Below are 20,525 nucleotides of genomic sequence, written 5' to 3' on the forward strand. Positions count from 1 at the left end.
AAGAAGCGCTATTGGGTCCGGATACCCAACGTGGTTTGTTGGGGCGGAGCTATGGTCGAACGAACCCTTGCTTGGTAGCGCGTGCCGTGCCTTTTAACACTTGGTGATCACACGTTAATAGATTAATGTCTGCTTCAATCTTTGGGGTGCGGAGGTGGACTGCTTTTCCAATTCCTTGTCTAGGGTCTGTTGATCAAGTGACAGTGCGTCATCACGATTTCTCGTGAAGACGAGACCAACAACACAAGTAAGTTGTTAGCATTAGCCTGACAGCCACCGGACAACATGTTTTGAACCGCTCTCGACTGCGGGACGCTCACTGAAAGCAGTTTTTATTTAAGTCAGACAAATGGATTACCACTTCCCAAAACAGTTGTTTCCTTCGTTTTACAACTCTGGAAGGCCAGATCCGACCATCAGACCAACAGGCGGTGGAACGTGGGGCAGCTATGACCGGCTCATACCTCAGGTGGGAGCTTGAACAAAACAGAGCCTTCTTCTTCTTGTGTCACTGTTTGGCTATATGTGTGCCCATAAAACCTCGGGCATGTTGTGCATTCTTTTGTGATGTATAGCAGTGATTTATTATGATATTGCCTACCACCCTTTATAAATGAAGGACATCTAATCTAAATCATGAGGGATTTTTTTAGGCGTGTGATGACTTGAATATTTAATCACTGCCTTTTGCAGAAGTCATGCAGTAGAAGTTTCTTCTTTTCTTAACTTAGAATGCATAACATAATTTTACCACGAAAAGGTAAAGTGCATTCATCTTCATTTCATCTTCTGAATTTTGTTATATTTAACATCACTTGATCTTTCAGGGTGGTTCCGGCTCCAGCTGGACCTTTTCCTCTCGCCATCGACCCCAAGGAGAGACATGGTGTCACACAGAGCCAGTTCCCATTCCTCTGTTCATTCCCCACAAATGTGAGTCATTGACACCTTTTGTTGGTTCTTGTCATTTCTTTAAAAGAACCCCACTAATGTGAAAAGGAAGACTTTGGCTTCTTTCCAAGTAGTGGTGGGCGATATGGCAAAAATATAATCTCACATTTTTTTCATAATGAAATCACAATTTGGATAATATCACAATTTTACATGTATTGTTGAGACTTGTTTGCAAGCTGCTGTTTTTGTTTAAATTTTCTCTTTCTCTGTCGTGCAGCTCTGTGGTCATCAACAATACCTCATCCATTGCAGTTCAGAGAACATGTAGGTGAAACCACATAAAGATTGCACATGGCTATGCTCCTTCTCAAAACTGTATGCAGCGTTTCATGTATTTATTATGTTTTCGTTGTATTTTTTTGTTTCTGTGTGTAGATGGAGAACTTCTACTTGGATCATGTCCAGGATGCCTTTGGATGCATGAGTAGCCTTATTTATGAGAATTTGGCCTCAAAGTCATCGCGGAAAACCAAAAAAGTTAGTCACGGATGGCTTACAATTTTATAAGTGTCTCGTGTTATTCATACTATAAAGTAATATTATAATATTATTATCCTGTGTTATTTTTCATGAAGGATGCAGTCCACACATTTCTACAGAATATTCAGAAGAATCCACAGGCCGAAAGGTAACTAACAAATTGTGTAGTCTTAGATCTGCTCCAACATGTTCTTCAAACAAGTTATATTTCTTCTTGTTTGATGGCAGTTTTAAATACCTGAATCTTTTTCGCAGACTCCTGTCTGACGTGGTGCCAGACATCCCACCGGAGCTTTTGGGAACTTTGCTGTATGAAGAGCTGACGGAACAGAGGGATGAAAAGTTGTTCTCTGAAAAAGCTACAGGAGGCGCTCTGGCGTTCATTCCCTTTTCAGATCACCAGAATGATTCTGAGCAAGGCTGTCTGCTCTATCCTGGAGGCCAAGGACTGAACTGCCTCAATATCCTTTTCCTTTGCTGGGAGAGCTGTCTGTTTTTAGGATCTACATTTGATATTCATTCTTGTGTACACAGAATAGATTACTTCAAGCCCATATTGAGATTCATGGCTAAACCGATGTAAACTGTCAAATATCAGTGATAAAATCCTCTTTTACTTAATGCAATACCGCAGACTTCCACAGAATAGCGCTGCAGCACAGAGGAAGAAGCTCTTTTCATTTGGACACCACTAGCAGGCCATACAGAGTTCAACTTCAAGGCCCTGTCAGACAGATCAGCTTTGCCTCCCTGTCAAGCGAGCGTGAGTGTTTGAATTGTCCAAACTGTGACGTTTATGATGGGCTCTTAATTCTGTCCCTGGTTTTAGATTGTGTTGCTGTGCGCTCTGATCACGTCTGTGGAGTTTGGAAATACAGTGAAAATCAAGACCCTTGTCTACTCCAAGCGGTGAAGACCAAAGAGAAGGCATCCTGCATCAGTGCGAGGTGTGTGCTTACAAAATGGGCCCTTTAAAAATGCAAACAGCTTATAAAACCTGTTTTTCTGTCAAATGTTCACAGTCCACATGTTTTGGGGGAAGTTCTTGTGGCGAGTGAAAGCGGAGCAGCTCACTTATGGACCGCTGGAAAAAGGTTTGGTCCAGATTCTGGTGAATGTTGTATGAAGACTATGAACCCACTTTTTTATGCCACTGTTTCTCTGAAGAATGCAGAAAGTTCGGGAGGAGATTGACAACCTGTATTTTAATGCAAACTCCCAATGGAGGTGGTGCGAGTTCACGGCTCACCCGAGGGTGATGACATATGCTGACCGGACCGGCGCAGAGTTGACTGACATCCGGGCAAGTATACCCTCCATAAAACTATTACAGGAATCCAGTTTTCCTTCTAAAATCTCTTCCATTCTTTTTTTTCCTATTGTGCAACCAACACAGATGAGTCCTGTGTCTTTTCGAACTTTATTCCGGATCAGTCGCACTGCTGATTGTCATGCTGGGGAGAGACTTATAACCTGTAGATACCTGAGAGATGTCCATCCCTTCCATCACATCGTCGCCACGCAGGTGCATTCAAAATGTCATGAATTTGCCATGATCTCTAAACACCCTATTTTACCCTCAATTCATCAGAGAAATCTTCGGTCCACTGTTTAACTCACAATTTGCTCCTCACTTCTGTCCAGTACTCGGCATACCTCCTTGATGAAAGATTCCCCTGTGTTCCGATGCTGAAGATGGACCACATGATGCAGTCGCCCCCTGTGTTTTGTCACGTCTCATCAGGAGTTGGGACCACCAAGGTGCTGCTGGGCTCCCAGAGTTCCCAGGAGATCACACTGCTGCAGTATTCAGGTTTGTGTGACGTGTTTATGGTGTCTGCCATTTCTTCATCTGTTAAACAAGTGGCTCACTTTTGCAGGGGGTAGGATGGAGGCGAGTTCAAGCTGGGGACCTCCTCAGGCTCTGCTTTGTCCCAGAGACAGTCTGAAACTGCTTCCAGTCCAGATTCCTCACCGCCAAGCAACCACTCACAACAGGCTGTCCTCACCTGCCGCAGGTATGACTGGATCAAGATAAATGACTCAATCACTGACTGATGTTTGTGATCTATAAGAAGTATTTTATCCTCTTTACTGGTATTATATGCTGCTTTTTTAAGGCTACTTACATTTCCCACAGTGGGATGTTTATTTATTTATCCTTGACTGTGTAAAAATAGTTTACAACATTTTGATTTGATTTTTCAACTTTATGACATGATAAGAAGTCTAATACATCAGGTTAAGCAAAGTAACTCCTTGCATTTTTAGCTAGCATTCAGCTAGCAGCAGCTTTGCTTTGAGTGTGGAGCACTATCCAACAAGTCATACTCGAATACATTCCTTTGCCAACTTATTGTTAATTTAGTTGTGGGATTCAATTGAAAACAAAAGTCTAGTAAAAATCACATTTTGATTTCTGACACCAGAATGATCAAATTTAAGTTTAAGTTGTACACATGAACATCAGGGTAGAACTGATCCAGTGATGAGTGACTCTTTGCTGCTTGAAGTGCTAAGAACAACACTTTTGTGCTTCTGTCCTGAAGTTTTATTCAATTTAAATTTTCTATCCATCATCATAGTCTCCTTCATCATGGAGGTTTTGGTTATGACTTGTGAGTGGTCGGCTATGATGACCTCTGTAAGTTATAAACGTTTTAAAAAGTGATGAGAATTTAGCAGTTTGCATAATTCATATTGAGGAATGGAAATGTATTAAATGAGACAGTATTGTATGAGTGAGTATTGTGGTGCAAACGCTGCATAGCTATCCAACAATGGCAGCACGTCCACCATGTAGGAACATTTCAAGCAGATTCCAGATGGGGTTATGAAAACTAACTAACTAACCAATCTAGCCAAGTCCGCCATCTGAAGTCCGTCCATATACCTCAAAATCATGGAGCTTTGAGGATGCAGGCACTGTCACTGAGGCAGTACAGGGTTGCGCTACATACAGTATGTTCCATGCTCCGTTGAACCACACAACATTAATGAAATCGGTAATAATAATCCCCACAAATAGTGTATCAGAATTCAGAATTCATTTCTAAAAAGGGGAACACACTCTCTATGCATGTTTTGAAGTCCTGTGTAATCGTATTGCAGAAGGGTTCACGAAACCAGCCTTATATACTGAAAAATATCCAGGAAATATTGCCATGTATGATGGTCCTGTGTGATATGAAATTTGTTTGTCTCTGTCCATCACCTTCAGGTCTCACACGTGTCCAGCAGAAGCCTTCAGGAAGAAAAGGGAGTGAGGACAAGTGTCTGTGTGTTCTGCAGTTGACTGAGGATGGAGATCTTTTCTACCAGACTCTTGCTATGAGGGACTTTGACTCCTCAAGCCGTTCTCATCAGGATGTCGCATATGATTCCCAAACAGAAAGACAGTCATCGCTTGTGCATCAGTCACAGGCGACAGTGTCGGAAACATCCAGCGATGAGGACATCATCGGCCCAAGTCAGTTTGCACATGGTGCGAGGTTTGTAAGTGAAACGCCTCCAAGGGTTGAAGAGTCTTGTTCGGATTCTGATTTTTCGTCGGAAGATTCACATTCCCGAAGAAAAAGAAGACGTTTAAAAGGCCTGAGAAACTTGGAGGTTGTTGTCAATCTTGACCCAGAATTAAAGCAAGGAAATGAATCGAATGATCATGAGGGGGAAGTGACAAATCATGTTCAGTCTTCTGATGCCTTGGACACCGTCAGCCACTTGGATCACCCAGACTTGGCTAAGTTGAAAAGTCCTCCTGCAAAGCTGAGTGACAATGCTCTTTTAACTTGGAAGCGTTGGCTTCAGAAACTGGTGCATCGCACGAACAAAGTAAAGCCAGTTCACAGTCACATGTTACATGATGGTGTCGTGACTACAAGTCTCCTGAGTTTGTCACCGTCCAAGTTAGAGGTCTTATCAGAGAAGCTTGACTTGCCGAGTCTGAGGCGTGAAATGAAGGAGTGCATGGCGAGTCGTTCTCTGCTCACCAGCCGTGGCACCACATCAAGTCCAAACTCTGTGGTGGCATTTCCAGATGTGGACACAAACCAATGGCAGGACCACCTCAGTGAGCGTCTCACCCTTTCCTGGCAGGGTGAGGAAGCCTGGAGGGATTGGTGGAAGGACCACTTGGGTCTGAACGAGGACGAAAACCTAGAAGCATGAAGATGGCAGCGATAAGAGTCACTATTTATGCAGCAACATCTTGAATTAAGCAAATGGTGGACAAATTAAAATTGTGTCATCAGAAACGATATTTGTCAGTATATGTTTCATCACATCGAAAAAAGTCACTAAAATGTTTTCAGTCGCCTCTTCCACCTAGAAGCTGATTCATGATGGTCAAATCATCACAAGACAAGCAAAACCATTTGCAGTTATGGCCTTGGCAGTTAGGGCATGTTGATGGCATTATTCATTACAAAACGTTATAGTTTCTGTCAAATTACCAGTTTAACACCAATGAAGTGTTTGAACAAGATGTGTCTAGAACTTATTTTCTATTTGTTACAAAAAAAAACTATTTTAGGGAAATTTTACAGATGAGTAAATTGGCTGAAGGCTTACAGGTTAAATTAAGTAAAACTATACAGATATACAATATATATAACACATTATTGTTATTGATAATAAACACGTAAACAACCAAGGAAAAGGTACATTTGCGTGTTGCATTTCACAATGTAACTATTGTTATTGGACTTGTACAAGGGTGTTTTGGGATCATTGTTCTAAATTACAGTTGGTTTAGTACTTATGTAAGGGATTCTTAACCATTTTGATGTCGGGGCCCAACTTTTCCACAGCAAACGGGCCCAAACCAAAACCTTGAGGAAATGACATGAAACCATGTGATCATTGCAAAGATATTTATTTGTCATCAAAAAGTCCAACCAGCAGCAGAAGCAGGTGCAAGTTGTATTCATGAAGTTTACTGAAAAAAAAAGAAAAAAATGCAGTTGATCCAAACTGTTGAAAAAAGTGGATCATGAAAACAATTTTGAGTAAAATAAATATACTAAAACGATGTCAATAATATATTATTCAAAATATAAACTAAACAAGACCTAAGTGTAAATGAAAGTAGCACCATCAAAATTTGTCATTTTAAAAACTGCTCCTACAAGTGCTTTCATGAACAGTGTTTACTGTTGGGGGCGCCATCACTTTCTTTTTCATTTTTTCTTTTCAAGAACTTTTCCATAGTTGGTAACTATCACCAACCGTGGGCCTCGGCCCGATGGTTAAGAATCACTCTCCTATTTCATCTACGTGAAGTGAACAGTTCTGATGTTTATTTAATTTTTTTATGAAGAAAAATCTCTGAACAGTAGGACAAAAGTAATGTTGAATCAATTGTCTTTATTTTTGTAATATTATTCTTTTGAATTGTTATACGTATGAATCATATTTTACGAAGTTTTTACAACCATTCCTACGATTGTTTTATACTATGTTGATGGAAAGTAAAGGTCATAAAATCTGGAGGAAGCGCGATTGGTCGCGCATTTCCCACGTGGTGTGTTGGGGCGGGGGTATATTCGAGCGTAGTCTTCCTGGTAGCGCGTCTCATTCGCACGTGTATGCCACACTTTGATAAATAATGCCTGTTTCGTTGTTTTTGGAGTGTTTGTTGCATTGCTTTTCGTTTTCCAATTACGCGTCGAGTGTTCACTCATCAACTGGCTGTACGATACAGCCATTTCTCGTGATGATAATTCGAACAACACAAGTGGGTTGTTAGCATTAGCCTAGCAGCCGGTGGACAACATGCTTTGAATCACACTCGGCAGCGGGAGTGAAAGCATGTAGGTCAGAAAAATGGATTACCACTTCCCAAGGCAGTTGTTTCCTTCGTTTTACAACTCTGGAACGCCAGATCCGACCATCAGACCAACAGGCGGTGGCACCTGGGGAAGCTATGACCGGCTCATACTTCAGGTGGGAGTGCGACTTGATGAGTTGTCTCTGGATAATAGACATGTACCTAAGCTGTGCTTTGTTTTAAGTTGTAGAGCAGTGGCTTTATTCCGACATTCGCTACCAATTATGGCGGAATTTGATAAGACGTGTAATGACTTGAGGCTATGAACACTGCTTTTTGCAGTGTGTTGGTGAATGAATGCGTGTCCCTGATCGCATGTTTTCATACTATGGTCAGCACGTCATACCCTATTTCAATTGGACACAAGATATTTTCAGTACATTTATCTCCATTTCGTCTCCTGAATTTTGTTATATTTAACATCACTTGATCTTTCAGGGTGGTTCCGGCTCCAGCTGGACCTTTTCCTCCCGTCATCGGCCCCAAGGAGAGACATGGTGTCACACTGAGCCAGTTCCCATTCCTCTGTTCACGCCCCAGAAATGTGAGTCATTGACACATTTGTTGGTTCTTGTCATTTGTTTAAAAGAACCCCATTAATGTGACAAGGAAGACTTTGGCTTCTTTCAAAATTGTGTTTAAGCTAAGGTGTTGTGATCAAGAGGATGTGTGTGTTGTTAGTGGTATGCATTTTCACTGTTTTGTTGTTTTTACATATAGTGTTTTTCTCTGTCTTGTGCAGCTCTGTGGTCATCAACGATACCACATCCATTGCAGTTCAAAGAACATGTAAGTGAAAACAAGATTGCACTCATCCATGCTCCTTCTCAAGAAATTATGCGAGATGTTATCGTATTTACTCTGTATTCATCCTATTTCTCTGCTTTGTGTAGATGGAGAACTTCTACTTGGATCATGTCCAGGATGCCTTTGGATGCATGAGTAGCCTTATTTATGAGAATTTGGCCTCAAAGTCATCGCGGAAAACCAAAAAAGTTAGTCACAGATCCAATTGTGCTCTGGCTCCAAAGTGTCTAGTAATACGTTTCTATTGTCTTATCGATTTAGACTTACACATGATTTACCTTTTACATTGAGAGCCAATTGTTGTAAAATATTCCTAAAATATTCCTATTTGACAGTGACTGCAATATTATTCTCTGTTCCATTTCCTGAAGAATGCGGTCCAAACATTTCTACAAAATATTCAGAAGAATCCACAGACCGAAAGGTAACTAACACTTGTGTATTTCTTACATCAGCGCCAACATGTTCCTCAAAGAAGTTACAGTACATTTCTTCATGTTTGATGGCAGTTTTAAATGTCCAAAGTTCAAAGCTTGTAGTGGACTCTTGTGTGACGTGGTGCCAGACATCCCACCGGAGCTTTTGGGAACTTTGCTGTATGAAGAGCTGACGGAACAGAGGGATGAAAAGTTGTTCTCTGAAAAAGCTACAGGAGGCGCTCTGGCGTTCATTCCCTTTTCAGATCATGAGAATGATTCTGAGCAAGGCTGTCTGCTCTATCCTGGAGACCAAGGACTGAACTGCCTCAATATCCTTTTTCTTTGCTGGGAGAGCCGTCTGTTTTTAGGATCTACATTTGATATTCATTCTTGTGTTGATATTCATGGCTAAACCGATGTAAACTGTCAAATATCAGTGATTAAAATCCTCTTTTACTTAATGCAATACCGCAGACTTCCACAGAATAGCGCTGCAGCACAGAGGAAGAAGCTCTTTTCATCTGGACACCACTAGCAGCCCATACAGAGTTCAACTTCAAGCCCCTGTCAGACAGATCAGCTTTGCCTCCCTGTCAAGCGAGCGTGAGTGTTTGAATTCTCCAAACTGTGAAGTTTTTGATAGGTTCTTAATTCTGTCCCTGGTTTTAGATTGTGTTGCTGTGCGCTCTGATCACGTCTGTGGAGTTTGGAAATACAGTGAAAATCAAGACCCTTGTTTACTCCAAGCGGTGAAGACCAAAGAGAAGGCATCCTGCATCAGTGCGAGGTGTGTGCCTACAGAATGGGCCCTTTAAAAGTGCAAACAGTTATCAGCTTATAAAACCTGTTTTTCTGTCCAATGTTCACAGTCCACATGTTTTGGGGGAAGTTCTTGTGGCGAGTGAAAGCGGAGCAGCTCACTTATGGACCGCTGGAAAAAGGTTTGGTCCAGATTCTGCTGAATGTTGTATGAAGACTATGAACCCACTTTTTTATGCCACTGTTTCTCTGAAGAATGCAGAAAGTTCGGGAGGAGAATGACAACCTGTATTTTAATGCAAACTCCCAATGGAGGTGGTGCGAGTTCACGGCTCACCCGAGGGTGATGACATATGCTGACCGGACCGGCGCAGAGTTGACTGACATCCGGGCAAGTATACCCTCCATAAAACTATTACAGGAATCCAGTTTTCCTTCTAAAATCTCCTCCATTCTTTTTTTCCTATTGTGCAACCAACACAGATGAGTCCTGTGTCTTTTCGAACTTTATTCCGGATCAGTCGCACTGCTGATTGTCATGCTGGGGAGAGACTTATAACCTGTAGATACCTGAGAGATGTCCATCCCTTCCATCACATCGTCGCCACGCAGGTGCATTCAAAATGTCAAGAATTTGCTATGATCTCTAAACACCCCATTTTACCCTCAATTCATCAGAGAAATCTTCGGTCCACTGTTTAACTCACAATTGGCTCCTCACCTCTGTCCAGTACTCAGCATACCTCCTTGATGAAAGATTCCCCTGTGTTCCGATGCTGAAGATGGACCACATGATGCAGTCGCCCCCTGTGTTTTGTCACGTCTCATCAGGAGTTGGGACCACCAAGGTGCTGCTGGGCTCCCAGAGTTCCCAGGAGATCACACTGCTGCAGTATTCAGGTTTGTGTGACGTGTTTATGGTGTCTGCCATTTCTTCATCTGTTAAACAAGTGGCTCGCTTTCACAGGGGGTAGGATGGAGGCGAGTTCAAGCTGGGGACCTCCTCAGGCTCTGCTTTGTCCCAGAGACAGTCTGAAACTGCTTCCAGTCCAGATTCCTCACCGCCAAGCAACCACTCGCAACAGGCTGTCCTCACCTGCCGCAGGTCTGACTGGATCAAGATAAATGACTCACTATAGATTATAGATCACTGACTGATGTTTGTGATCTATAAGAAGTATTTTCTCCTCTTTACTGCCATGATATGCTCATTTTTTCTGGGGTTTTTTTTTACATTTATTTTAACGCTACTTTATTTTCTGTATCTGGTAATTAACATACGTGGGATTTTTATTTATTTCAAGTATAGATTATATATATAGTTTGTTATATAGTTTAAATAGGAAATGAGACAATAATGCTCAATTTGATTTTTCAACTTTATGACATGGTAAGAAGTCTAAAAGCCAAGTAACTCCTGGCATTTTTACCTGGTCTGAGCGGTCCTGAGCTCTTCCTACTTCCTCGGGCTGTGGCTACAGCAGCATTGTTTGTCCAACTAGTCATACTGAAATACATTCTTTTATACAGTTCAGGCCAAAAGTTTGGACACACCTCTCATTCAATGTGTTTTCTTAATTTCCACAACTATGTCCATTGTAGAATCTCACTGAAGGCATCATAACTATGAGTGAACACACCTGGAATTATGTAGTAAACCAAAAGTGTGTAATGATTCAAAACATGTTTTAAATTTTAGATTCTTCAATACAGTCAGCCCTTGCTTTGATGACTACTTTGCTCACTCTTGGCTTTCTGGCGTTGAGCTTCATGGTGGAGTCACCTGATCAGGTTTTCCAACAGGAGAAGGCTGGGGGTTTGCAGCCAATAAAGCAAAAGGTGGCTACTTTGAGTCATCAAAAATATGAAACATATTTAGAGTCATTCAACTTTTTTCCATTGCGACATAATTCCATACATTCTGGTAGAAATAAAAATGAGTGTATTTTGTGTATAGTTAATAATTACAAAAAAGGCCGAATTACAGTAAGTAGCAGGGATGCTCTGATTGATCAGTCACCGATCACGATCGGACGATTTCAGTGTGACCGGTGAATGCCCATCACTACCTGTCACTGCTGATCACGTGTGACAGCCGGCACTCTGATGAAGCCCCGCTGGTTGCGTCCGCTCCTCCTCACTCAGCAGCTGCTTGTCTGCTGTGGAGCTTCTTTCAATCTGTCATGTAAAGTTTGCCTCCTGCAGCATGTGCACGGGAAAATGCTGTGCAGACAAGCGCCTTCAAATCAAACACGCCATTTAAAGCACCAGCACCTGACAGAGCACGGAGAGTTTCCTGGGCTCATGAAAGTGAGACTGCTGGTTCCTCAGCAGCAGGGTGTTAGCGCAGCTGAGGCTTAGCAACACCCGCCGGTCCAAGCGTGACATTCAGAATGATAAGAAATAATTATTAATTTCAGCAAGCTAGACGACCAGCCTCTCTAAGGTGTTGGTTATGTGGAGACGGAAACGACTGGATCCTTCACCGTTTTGGAGTCAGGTGCAGCGTTTGTTAGCCAACTTAACTTTTGAAAACATCTGGAGTGGAAACGTTCATCAATGCAATGCTCTCTGTCTCAGACTCCCGCTACATAATGACTCGCGACACGCACAGTCTCTCGAGATTCACCTGCAGTGTCTCACATCAAATTAAATGTTTTTCTGTTTGTCATTTTGACAGAATAATTGCTGCATTCGACAAAGTTTTTCTATTTTTGCCACCACCATGACGTTTTTATTCAAAACGTGTCTGTTAAGTTAATTTTTTTTCACGTCATGTACACAGAAGGTCTCATCATTTTGATTACAAATTCATTGTCAATCCATGTGATCGGTGTTGGTGATCGGCAGCATCACTATTAACTAGTGTTGTTTTTAATTAAATCCCACCGTTAACAATGAGTCTGAAAAGGAAATTATTTCAGCAAGACTAATTAGATATTGCTGCTTTTTACGTGAGTCTCACTCAATATTTCCATGAATGGTCCTGTGTGATATGAAATTTGTTTGTCTCTGTCCATCACCTTCAGGTCTCACACGTGTCCAGCAGAAGCCTTCAGGAAGAAAAGGGAGTGAGGACAAGTGTCTGTGTGTTCTGCAGTTGACTGAGGATGGAGATCTTTTCTACCAGACTCTTGCTATGAGGGACTTTGACTCTTCAAGCCGTTCTCATCAGGAGGATGTCGCATATGATTCCCAAACAGAAAGACAGTCATCGCTTGTGCGTCAGTCACAGGCGACAGTGTCGGAAACATCCAGTGATGAGGACATCATCGGCCCAAGTCAGTTTGCACATGGAGGCGTTTCACTTACAAACCTCGCACCAAGGGTTGAAGAGTCTTGTTCGGACTCTGATTTTTCATCAGACGATTCACATTCCCGAAGAAAACGAAGACATTTAAAAGGCCTCAGAAACTTGGAGGTTGTTGTCAATCTTGACCCAGAATTAAAGCAAGGAAATGAATCGAATGATCATGAGGGGGAAGTGACAAATCATGTTCAGTCTTCTGATGCCTTGGACACCGTCAGCCACTTGGATCACCCAGACTTGGCTAAATTGAAAAGTCCTCCTGCAAAGCTGACTGACAATGCTCTTTTAACTTGGAAGCGTTGGCTTCAGAAACTGGTGCGTCGCACGAACAAAGTCAAGCAAAGACACAGTTACATGTTACATGATCGAGTCGCAGCTACGGGTCTCCTGAGTTTGTCACCGTCCAAATTAGAGGACTTATCAGAGAAGCTTGACTTGCCGAGTCTGAGGCGTGAAATGAAGGAGTGCATGGCGAGTCGTTCTCTGCTCACCAGCCGTGGCACCACATCAAGTCCAAACTCTGTGGTGGCATTTCCAGATGTGGACACAAACCAATGGCAGGACCACCTCAGTGAGCGTCTCACCCTTTCCTGGCAGGGTGAGGAAGCCTGGAGGGATTGGTGGAAGGACCACTTGGGTCTGAACCGGGACAAAAAACTAGAAGCGTTAAGAAGTAAGAGGAGGAGGGAGAAGGCAGTGAGAAGAGCCAAGGGTCAGGTCTCGCTCTCTGAGAGCTTCTCTTCCAGTTACGTGACAGATTCGGAATATTTATCAGACTCATCCGGCTGGTGCAGCCAGAGGACGTGGTCTGACATGGAAGAGCTCGGATCGCTCTCCCAGTTGAAGGGATCAGAGGAGCAGAGGACGCCGCAACCTTCCCAGTGTGACGCAGCCAGGCCCTCGACCGTGAGCACCCCTCAGCACTTGAGAGTTCAGTCGGAGTCACTGATGAGTCCTGGCAGATCACACGTCCTCTCTCAGTCCCAAAAGTTTCCCAAAGTTTCCAACCCTACTGGGCTTGCTGGCAGCCCAGTGAAGACGCCACGTAAATCGCTGCTTGCAGACCAGGTAAGACTTTGTTTTTAGTTTTTGTCATGCTGTTCAAATGGAGCAGCATGTAGTGACAGCAAGCTCACTGTAGTATGATAATTCTATTCTGCAACATAACAGATTGTTATTTGTAACTGTGCTCAAAATACACAGTATATTCTGTATTCAACAAATATGCTTGATTGGAAATTGTGGATTAAGTTGCTCCTGCATGAGCCTAAGGAATCAGCCATTTTTGTTCCAGTTTGCTCAGAGACCACTGAACAGGATGCATCTGAATGTTTGCCGATCATCTGTGCTGAAGAGATATTGCTGGGGGGGGGTGTTTTAAGTCATCACTGTTGCATTAAGGATGTGGTGAATGAATTTGTTAGACAATTTCAATTGGTCAGCATTATCAATCAAACTGTCACTGACTGTTACGTGATGATGCTCATGGCCCCTCTCTGTTGCAGCCGGACTGGTTCTCCCAGGATGAGGTCACAGAGGCACCACATCCTTCGAGGGTAACCCCACTGCTCACCACCTCACAGTCGTCCTCTCTGGGAAACTTTGAAATCTCTGCGTCCCAGACTCTGTCTGACTTCTCCCAGTCCTCCACCAGGACTTCACAGTGGCGGGCGAGGCAGTCTCAGAGCTCACAACCAAAGAAGAAGTCAAGAATGGGATTTTAACTCAATGAATGTGCATCATGCTGGATTAGTGACACCTTTATGTTTTGATCTTGAAACCTACCGGATTCCACCGATGATCTAAGAAGCCATCAAGTACGCTGTGGACTTTTCTGGAATATTTTTTTTTTTACGCTGAACACCGATTGGACATTGATCATGAGCTGCATCGAAACTGCTGATCAAGTCACCCAGAGGATGGAACAGATTTGGTAAGAGCCTGTGCTGTCGATTATCTTTCTGATTTTTAATCGGAAGGAAGGTATTAAATACTGAAGTTTTGACTAATTTTAGTGTATATTATTGAAAATAAATCTTATTTGCTGTTGACTAAGCTTTGAGGGTTTTTTTTCCAAGGAGCTGAACTAGTTCTAGTTTTTTTTTTCTTCATCCATTCTAACATTTATCTAAATCTAAAACCATTTTTCTGAAGCAATTGCATTTTGAAGTATCCTTTCATTTTAATCCTCATCTCTTCTCTGACAACAGAGACAAAGCTATATTTATTTGTTACGGCTTAAATTCCTGCCAACGTCCTGCGGACTTCACATCCAAATGATAAGGGAATTCAATATAAATATATAGACAATATTTATATTATTGTTTTGACTTCCCTTCTCAAGATTTTTGCTCTTAACAGAAGAAAATGTTTCATAGATATGCGCTTTTAATTGTTGGTGTGTGTACAAATGCCTCCTGTAGAAAACTGCTGTGGGTTTCTGCCTTAGCCCCATATAATATTTATTTTTTAATCATTGCCTCCGTCAATTACGGAGACATAAACCGAACAACTCCAAAATGGACTAACGTAGTTACAATAGAATCTTATGATTGGTTATGCGGCATCTTATGCTAGAGCTAGCATATTGATGAAATACGTGAAATGGGTGAAAAGAGGCTTGGTAGAGGAATGTGGAGTAAAAGTGTCATCCTACTTATTCATCACACAGCTTGCCTTGTCATTCCCAGCCATCGGTCTTTGCCAAGCTGTTATTGACCTGTATTTACGCAGTGAAAACATTGTGGATTCACTGACATGTGTGTCATGAGGTGCATCTGCGTTTTTAAAAGGGCCAAAAGCAGCAAAAATATTTTGGATTGAAATGTCAACAGTAAATCCCACCAATTTTGATTTGTAGTACTCTTATTTAATGGTCTTATACATCTGATGGCAGGCATAGCTCAAGTGCTGGTTATAGAGTGATACATTACCCACAACACCACTTCATAATGCCGTTGTTATAACTCTCAACAGAGGGAACACATGGCTTTTCTTGGGAAGAGTGTCGTCTGTTGGACATTTTTGCAAACACTTGAAGAAAATCAGGACAAAAAGTAAATAAAAATAAAACTTTTTAATGTTTTTTTTAAGTATTGGTAACATTAACAATAAATAACTTGCTATCTACAAGAACTATTCACATTTTTTTTACATCATTTACACTTTTACATTCTTTTTATAAACATGTTTTCTACAATTTTAAACTTTTTTTTGACACATGGTCATTTTTTGCTCCTTTCAACATTCTCTGGACATTTGTAAAACACACGCACGCACATACACAAACAACATCCTAAAATTGGCAACTTGAGTATTTATACCAGTACCACACACGCAAATATATCCACGAACACTCGCCATACATTTAAGCAAAATCTGGGTCGATTCTGTCCTCTGTCATGCTTCAATACAAACATCAACTCCAGTCTGACCCACAACACTAATAACCAAACTGTGCAAATTAAATATGAGTACAGGAGGTGAGAGCAGCTGCTGCGAGACTGAGCTCTGAATTTAGTTGTTCCACCTTTTGTCGTCATACCAGGGCTGCAGAGGTCAAGTTCACCATAAGTGACACTGGGAATTTAACCTTGCTCTCTCTAGTATTCTGCTGCTGCTCTTAACTTCCGTACTTAAGTAAACCGCCTCATTGTGGATTAACAAATAGGCTTAATAACAGTCAAACATCTTTTCAAAAAAGCACCATACGATCTGAGGATTTGTGCTCTGAACTCAGCAGCATGAGGTGTAGATTTGAGCTGCTCTTCTGGAATGTGACTCTAAACACGCAGTTATCTAGAACCAAAAAAAATGACGTCTGGCCAATGGTGTCCTTCTAAACTGGCAAAGAGGTTGATTAGAGACAATAAATTAATAGGCGAGGATAAGATGGGGAAGGTAGAGACCAGGCACACTGGTGTTCACAGCGTCAGATGCAGAGGTGATGGCGGTGTTTTTGGCGTCTTAGGTGGACGGGGAAGAAATGGCCTTCAGCATCACTGCCCAAAGAGCTGCTGAGAGATTCTTCTCCTGAACTCATGCCGTCCTCTGATGAATCCTCGCTGGAAGAAATGGAAGGAGACAGTCAAAACACTGGGTGGTTACGCCGGTTTGCGAGATTAGGCTACAAGAATGACTTGGATAATACAACCAGCGATACAATGAGAATGTCCATGGACAAGTTTGACTGCTGCATTTCAATGGCTCTCACCCTATGTTGCAGGCTAGTTTTGTAGACTTTAATATTACGAATGCATTGTGATGTTTACGGAGAAATTTACATGCTCAAATTTCTGTTTTTTATCGTACATTATTTTGAAATCTGTTCTAAATCGTGAATCTTTTAAGTCCTTTCTCCAAGAGCTAATGTTGGGACTAGTGGATTGAAAATGATGGTTAACAATAAAACTAGACATAGTTTGTAGATGTTTAAATTTCCCGGTAAAGGTCCGTTTATTAAATGGCAGTTTACGACAGACTAAATCTATCAAGATGTGTTCAGGTAATTCTTGCCTACGTCATATGACCACTGAGTCAGACACCCGACATCTGCAAGTCTGTCAAGGGAAGTTAACGTTTAATCAGCTGACTAAACATTTCAACATAGTCCCATCACCAAGCTGTTGTAACAAGGTGCAGCTCGTCTGACATCATGGAAACTTGTGTCAGCGGGGTGTGAGCAGTGACAGCTTATTGCACAGCCATTTAAACTTTTCACGAGCTTGATAATGAAGACTGTCCTATTTTGAAAACAAGTGATGTAATAGGATAGGATTTTTCTTTCTTCAAAATTCATTATGAAAAAGTTTGCCTCTTACCTCTCATTCCAGCAGCACTCTGGGATGGTGGGCAGCTCTGGGACACTGCGGTAGCTGCTGTGCAGGTTCTGTGCCGTTCGTCGGGACACGATCCACTGCAATCTCTTGTGGTTGGGTTTGTTGCACTCTGGGGAAGCGTAGTCGCGCAGGCACCGAGCAACGCGCTCACTCCACATCAGTAACTCACTGTCGGAAATCTGAGGTCACAAAAGAGGACACAGTTAAAATGATTTTCAGATTTAATCTAGCACTGAGAACAAGTGACAGAACGGTGACACAGAGCCTTTTTGTGGACAGAGCTGGGAAGAAAAGTTTTTTTTACCTTCAGGTGTCTCTGGATGTGATAGGCTATTTCCAACATGTCCTCGGACTGGATGGTTTGGATCTCCTGTCTCAGAAGAGACAGTGCAAGAATGGACGGCTGGATAAACAAGAGGAGAAAGGAAAAATGAAGTCTTCAAGGTTCTATATTTAAGGGGCGTTCACATGGTGACAGGTAAAGAACACATACCTTTGCTTTGGAGAATGAGATGCGACACAGGCAGGCCTTCAGCTGAGCCTCCAGCTTCTCAAGATTCAGAGAATTCTTCCTGTAAATGAAAGAAAAACAGGCAATGTCAAAGTCGGCACACAATGTGAAGCTGATGTTATTCCATATTAACAGTATTGAACAGTGGTAAGGGCTGAGCCAGGGGGATCAGAGTGTAGAGAGCACCAGGCTAAGGCCATCTCTGGGTAGGGTTATGTAAGGCTAGCAGTTGGTTGCCAGCAGCAGTAAATCGATCATAGCAGTGTAACCTCAATGTCAGAAAGTTGGCTGCTTCTCTTAATGTGTATCATTTTCACAGTTGCCACAATGCTAGTCATGTGCCAGCCAGACGGGAGGGGAAATATATTTGACATCTATTGAATGCTTGTGGACAACATAGCAGACAACATATCTTGTTCTCACCTGTCTGTAGCATGCGACTGTGCGATGCGATGGTACAGGTGTAGAAAGGTTAAGGCAGTGACGGCTTTGGACTTGAAGTTGAGCTTATCGGCGATGATTTTCTCCATACGGAAGAGGTCGGACACGGTGAAGCGACACTGCCCAATTCGGATGAGCTCATCGGTGGGCGTGAGGTTGCACTCTTCCTCTGTCTCTTTGGCAGCCATGTGAAGGCAGCTGAGGCTGACGCAGGACAGGTGCTTTGGCTGAATCTGAAGGCGTCAACAATATTCAAATGATCATCCACGAATCATCGAAGTTGAAACCAAATATGCCACAATGTCTCCAACAAGGAAGCAGAATTTATTTACCCTCATCATAGCCAGGAACCTGTCCAGGAGGTTAACAGCCAACACAAAGGTCTGTGTGGTGTAGCCAAAAAAACTGTTGAGGCTCCACAGATCCTCCACTTTGGCATCTCTGCATTTTGCAGAGATCCGACAGTCGCCCTGAAAGTGAAACAATGGTTACCGGTCCGTCACGCACACACACACACACACACTTTCACTATGAAAAATGAGACGCCGTTCTCACCTGACTTGAAGACTCGATGAGGCTGAGTCCTGTCTCCTTTGGGAGGTAATGAACCTCTTGGTCATGATTTTGCCTCAACTCCTTCATAAGCTTATAGGCATCCATGTCTGCTGGCACTTTGATCTTGTTACTGTGAAGGAACAGGAAAAAGAGACGACTTAGAGAGACAAACGTGCTAAATTCAACGACAAGGGTATTTCACAAGGGAACATTTCGATGAGCTACGTGTTGGAAACGCTTCCAGCCAATGTATTGTTTTCTTCTTATAAATAAACAAGCGGACATGTCACTCTGGAGCTATGTAGACGACATTCCTGGCCTACATTTGCACTCGGCACTATGGCAGGGGTCTCACTGCACCGCCCCCTTCTCCTCAGCTGGGATGTGGTGTCAGGTTTCCGAGGGTAGACGCCTTCTACGTGACTTGACCGAAAACAACAAGGTTCCCCAAGGTTACAGCCGTCAATAATCAACCAAATGTGTACAAATATATCACTCAGTCGATGAGGGAAAATGGTTTCGCCTTGATGCTCGGTAGCTAACCGCTGCTACTGACCAGCTTTTTAAATCCTCTGATCCCGAGCGGGGGAGGGGCTGTTTTGTACATCGTCTTAAATATTTCAGTATTGCGCGGCTGTAAACGCAACAAAACATCATCAGCCGAAAAAGACGACGTAATAATAGACGATCATGAGTGCCTTTGTCCTTATAGTATTGTGTGCCCTCGGGTTTGTCGGTGTAAAAACGGGGATACGGCTCTGTCTTTGACATAAACCGAGGATACAAACAAGCTGCCGAAACACCTTCAAAAGAAACATATTTAAAGGCGCTAACTTCAACGAATCACCCCATCGTGTATTTTTCCGAATCTTACGGGTAGAAAACGTCAAAAAAATATTTTTTTAAAATCCTATCTCTTGGTATATATTGACGTTGGAACACACACAGCGAGACGGCCTTGTATATGACGAGTAAAATACATCACAAATATACCGTCAATGTTATAGTCATATTCGACCATTGGGTTTGTCAAATAAATCGCAGGCGAAATCACACTCCCGTTCATGATCGACCCTTTTCATTCCTAAACAGGACGCTGAAATGTCACCGCCGATGTGACACTGTATTTCTGGAAGCAAAAAGAATGGCAAATTTACCTGTGTTGTCAAGTTAAATCCACATATCGCCTGTTACTATAGTCGGACGGATCCCTTCTCGGAGGCTCCTTTCTCTTTTCTCTCTTTTGTTGATGTTGATACGCACACGCCCATGCATTGACGTCATGCTGCCGCGGCCAATCACTGACTCCGGATCTAGAACCGCAGTTTTACTCAACCCGCCTTGGTTTCACAAAAATAGACGAAACGAGTGTTTAAACCTCAAAATAGCACGCGTTCTACTGTTGTTTTATAATATATGGCGTTTAAGAAAGGCGAAGCGCTCTGAAGTGACGCGTATAGTTCAGTATCGCTCAGCCGTCGGGTTTGGATTGATGTCTTCACTGACCAATTGGAGTGCAGACATTTGACAGGTTCAAATAGTCCGCCCAAAATTGGACAATGTAATTGGCTCAAGACTCTGACGCAACCAGCGTTACATATTGGCCTTCGGGCAGCGTTTTTCA

The 20,525-nt window shown here is 42.5% G+C and overlaps 2 protein-coding genes across 7 annotated transcripts; one reads left to right on the forward strand and one right to left on the reverse strand.

Annotated features, from left to right (window-relative positions):
* The first annotated feature begins 55 nt into the window (after positions 1-55).
* Positions 56-14,589, forward strand: taf1c (TATA-box binding protein associated factor, RNA polymerase I subunit C). Of its 6 annotated transcripts, none has more exons than XM_053853510.1 (16): positions 56-247; positions 330-469; positions 7,700-7,805; positions 8,004-8,050; positions 8,155-8,256; positions 8,440-8,492; positions 8,578-8,816; positions 8,962-9,090; positions 9,157-9,274; positions 9,357-9,428; positions 9,502-9,637; positions 9,730-9,858; positions 9,978-10,146; positions 10,214-10,351; positions 12,276-13,624; positions 14,062-14,589. In XM_053853510.1, the coding sequence occupies exons 2-16, from the start codon at positions 350-352 to the stop codon at positions 14,278-14,280; spliced, it is 3,126 nt and encodes a 1,041-aa protein (XP_053709485.1). In that variant the 5' UTR covers positions 56-247; positions 330-349; the 3' UTR covers positions 14,281-14,589. The 6 variants fall into 6 exon arrangements, with proteins under 6 accessions (XP_053709485.1, XP_053709484.1, XP_053709488.1 ...); XM_053853509.1 differs by having other exon boundaries at positions 342-469; XM_053853513.1 differs by lacking the exons at positions 7,700-7,805; positions 8,004-8,050; positions 8,155-8,256; ... (9 more) ...; positions 12,276-13,624; positions 14,062-14,589 and adding exons at positions 828-933; positions 1,172-1,218; positions 1,330-1,431; ... (8 more) ...; positions 3,315-3,452; positions 4,655-6,290 and having other exon boundaries at positions 342-469.
* Positions 14,590-15,613: 1,024 nt separating this feature from the next.
* Positions 15,614-20,200, reverse strand: ccng2 (cyclin G2). Its single transcript, XM_053874806.1, has 8 exons — positions 20,059-20,200; positions 18,902-19,031; positions 18,679-18,816; positions 18,329-18,579; positions 17,888-17,966; positions 17,699-17,797; positions 17,377-17,573; positions 15,614-16,620 (listed from the first exon to the last, which is right to left on the reverse strand). The coding sequence occupies exons 2-8, from the start codon at positions 19,004-19,006 to the stop codon at positions 16,488-16,490; spliced, it is 1,002 nt and encodes a 333-aa protein (XP_053730781.1). The 5' UTR covers positions 19,007-19,031; positions 20,059-20,200; the 3' UTR covers positions 15,614-16,487.
* Positions 20,201-20,525: the final 325 nt, after the last annotated feature.

This window comes from Synchiropus splendidus, chromosome 1 (assembly GCF_027744825.2).
Source record: "Synchiropus splendidus isolate RoL2022-P1 chromosome 1, RoL_Sspl_1.0, whole genome shotgun sequence".
NCBI lineage: Eukaryota > Metazoa > Chordata > Actinopteri > Syngnathiformes > Callionymidae > Synchiropus > Synchiropus splendidus.